This window comes from Typha latifolia, chromosome 12 (genome assembly GCF_019914945.1).
Source record: "Typha latifolia isolate L0001 chromosome 12, TyphaL0001v2, whole genome shotgun sequence".
Classification (NCBI taxonomy): domain Eukaryota; kingdom Viridiplantae; phylum Streptophyta; class Magnoliopsida; order Poales; family Typhaceae; genus Typha; species Typha latifolia.
The window spans coordinates 8376133-8380006 of record NC_133097.1 but is presented as its reverse complement, the minus strand read 5'-3'; the positions used below and the strand labels follow the sequence as shown (position 1 = coordinate 8380006).

Genomic DNA, 3874 nt, shown 5'->3' with positions numbered 1-3874 from the left:
AGTGTGCGGATACGTGGCTGAGGAACACGGCGACATGCCCTCTTTGTAGGGCTGTTGTTGTAGCCAAAAGTGTAGGGATTGAACAGATGGTGTGACCTAATAGGACTTCTTGGATGTTTTTTTTTATTATTATTGTTCTTTAGTTCTAGAATTCTAGGGACCAGGAATATACCTTATTGGAGTCTATGACGTTGTGGTTAATTAATCTACTCTGGTATGGAAATTATCCTCGCAAAAACTCCAATTCGTTGGCTGGCATGAAGGCTTGGGCCAGTCTCAGACCAGGTTGAAATCATGGGCTTTTCTTAAGTCGGGGTGGGCCAGAGAGCAAAAGTTTTGCTTGTTTCGTGACTTCAAATTGTCCTATTCAGTTTAGTTGGTTTTTTTTTTAAAAAAAAAAACCTAGGAACTGTCTTATTCGGTTAATTAATATAGGATTAATTATAGTGGAGTTGGGATACATTGCCGGTAACACACGCAAGATAGGTGTGAGATTGATTGAGAAGTAGATAAAATAAATAGGCTCGCCGTGGAAGGCTAAATGTTGGAATCAAGAAAAGGAATACTTGGAAGAAAGAAGAGGAGAGGAGGGCAGGTTGCGTAATGAGTAGGTAGTTGCGTTCAATAGTTGTGTGAGCTGGTTGGTTGCTTCAAATGATTCTTTCCGCTACTTACGATTACAGGTTAACAGCTGCTAAATATTCGTTCAGTAGCTCAATCACGGGCTCACGTACCAACTAACTACAACAATCGCACAAAGACAAAGCTGCTCTTTTTTCTTTATTGCGTTTTGAGAACAAATCATTTATGAGATGATAAATAAAAATCGAAGAAACCACTCGTATTCACAATTGATGAACCAATTATGTCCGTCAGATGGCAAATAGTGCACGGTTAAACAATCCTGTACAGCTGAAATTAAATTTTTTTAAAAAAAAATCGGATTGGTTGTTTTGGTACCTTATTCCGGTTGTTGGTTTACGACACCGCGGTGGCCGCCGCGATGCTGAGGGCTGAAACCCTCGCGGTACGATCGGCCTCGACGGCAGCAGCCCACCGCCTGCATATTCGACCCAGCGCCGCCGCCTTCCGCCGCGCCCTATCCGTTCCCGTTCCCATCAGCTCCCATATCACCCATTCGATTCCCGGCACAGCCGCCAGCCCCGCCACCGCAGCCCCTCCAACTCGTCGACAAATCACCACTAGCGCCGCCACCGCGCTCTCCCTTGCGGTCTCTGACCCTCTCCTCATCACCCCAACCAGCCTTGTCACCGCCCCCTCCTCCGCTGCCACTGCCTCTGCCCCTCCCCGCTTCGCCACCGCTGCCACCACCGCCGCCGCCTCCGCCGCCACCTCCAAACAACCCATTGCCGCTGTCACCACCCCCTCCTCCACCAACCTCGATATGTTCTCCCTCTCCGCGGCCAAAACTAAGATCGCCGCGAGCGCGTCCTTCTTCGCGCTCGCGGGTCCGGACCGCACCATCGCAACCAGTCGTTGCACAACACGTGGATCCCTCCCCAGCTTTCGCCTATAGGAATGGACGGCAGACAGGCTCAGCACCGCCGCGGCGGCGTTCTCCCTCGCCTGCCAAGTGGCGCTCTCCCCCATGACATGCACGACGGCGTCCAACCCGCCGTCGGCGTGCATGATTCGCCGCTTGTTCGCTTCCAGGATGGATAGGTTGAGTAGCGCCGTGACGGCGTTGAGCTGGAGGCTGGGATCGGTGGAGTACAAGAGAGGAATAAGTAACGGAACGGCGCCGGCTTCCGCCACAAAGGCGCGGTTATTGGATCCGGATTTGGCCAGCAAGCGGAGCTCGTGGACGACCCGGTTGGTCGCCTCAGTCGACGGGGAGGCGGCTAGCTTCTCGACCAGGAACGACGCCGTCATCCTCGCGGCCTCGAGCGCAGCCTTGTTCTCATTGGCAGCGTTAGTCTCACCTTCACCTGGATCGGATCCCTCAAGTTGGACGTTGTTCTCGCGGCACCAGAGCAAGATGAGATTCCTGAGCGCTTTGTTGGGCACGACGTCGAGGTGGGTGAGGGTCTGGCCGGATTTGGGACACGTGGCGTGGCCGGAGCGGAGCCACTGGGTAATCGACTCACGGTCGTACGTTTGCCCGCTCGCTACGACAACAGGGTCCCGCATCAGATCCAGCGAGATGGGGCAGCGGAAGTCCGGCGGCGCCGCAGGATCCGCACCCGAGGAGTTGAATTTTCCATCGGACGACTCTGCCCCCCTCGGGATCGACTCGCCGAAGAGGACACACTTCGCGTACCGGACGAGACCGACGAGCGCGATCATCTCGGCCGTCCATTTCTCCGCCGCCTTCTCCCCGATTTCGCTTTCCAACCGCTCGATTTCGTCGCCACAGCTTCTAGAATCATCCAGGCCCAATCTCACGAAGATAGACTGCAACCTCGATCTCTCCGGAACGATCTCGCGCTCGATTTCTCGGATCAATCCGAGAATTTCCGACCTCAATGCCTGCTCCGCCGGATCAATAACAGCCGACGACCGCCGGCACTGGCGGCGCGCGAGATCGACGAGGTCGACGACGTCATCTCCGACGCCGAGGTTGCGGACCGGGAGGATATCCAGGAGGGTTGCGAGATCAATAGAGATCTCATGGAGGTCGCCAGCGACGAGATCGGCCTGGAGGAGAAGACGCGTGCGGCTGCGATTGGAGCAATCGGCGAGGAGAGACTTTAATCGGTTGAGGACGAGGAAGATCTCACAGAAGCAGAGGGTAGCGGAGGAGGGAAGTTGGCCGGAGGCGACCCCATCACGGAGGAGCTCCTCAAATAGGACGGTGAAGAGCTTGGAGCGGCGAGAGATGGAGCAGAAATGGCGGCGAGGGAAGGGCTTGGGGTCGTCGGGGAGGGAGATCTCGCGTGAGAGGCGGAGCAAAGAACGGAGGAGGTCGGAGGTGTCGGAGGGAGGCGAGAAGAAGGAAGAAGAGGATGTGGTCCAGATCGCCATTAATGACGGATTAAGAAAGGAAGCGGAGGAGTTGGACAAAGGATGGAGGGATTTTTCATATATAGTAGAGGGACTGAGGAGGCGTGTGGATGTGAATTTGTTTTTTTTTTTTTTTAAATCACAAATATTTGGTAAAATGTTTCACAATCTCAGCCGTCGATCAGGAAGATGGAAGTTGTTGATTGGTTGGAGTAAGTCGGCTGTCATTGATCTTTTCGCCGCCTCCAGCTTCGATGGTGGAAATGCGGCTGGAGTCTGAAATGACCAAAATAGCCTCCGAAAGGTAAACGATAAGGATTACACGAAATGTAAGACGTCAGAAAATTTTGGATATAACTAGCCCACCGCCCATACAATGATGCAAAAGCTAAGTCTTTTAATCTTCCAATTGACCAACATTAACGAGGAGCTCTTTGTAATTTAACAAAATCGGAGGTGGTTTCTAGAAAAAAATAATATTAACATCGATTAAGCACAAATGACTCCAATAACGTAACGTGTGATACTAAGTATGTCACGAGAGCTACTTTATACTTCTTAATTAATAAAGCGAGTGATATTATATACTAGGTTTACCTATTAGTTGTTGAGAAATGCGTGATTAATTAATATGGGTGATAGTATATCCACTAAATAATTATTAGTCGTCACTATAATGAACCCATAGAATAGTAAATAAATTTGTTTCTAGGGTGGTAGTTCACAAATTGCATCATTATAAGAGATGAATAACTTATCCCCAACCACCTCAATATATGAGATTCCAATTCCATTAGCACTCACCCAATCAAAAGTTAGAGAATTGACCTGCTAACCAACAGCACATAATTTTAGTGTTTTAGAACCAAAGTTGTAAGGGTATTATATATGAGATTCCAATTACTTTTTA

At 50.6% G+C, this 3874-nt stretch overlaps 1 protein-coding gene across 1 annotated transcript; it reads right to left on the bottom strand.

Moving 5' to 3' along the window:
• Positions 1-757: 757 nt before the first annotated feature.
• Positions 758-3020, bottom strand: LOC140799422 (U-box domain-containing protein 16-like). The gene has a single exon (XM_073153765.1). It carries the CDS (start codon positions 2983-2985, stop codon positions 979-981), a length of 2007 nt encoding a protein of 668 aa, XP_073009866.1. The 5' UTR covers positions 2986-3020; the 3' UTR covers positions 758-978.
• Positions 3021-3874: the final 854 nt, after the last annotated feature.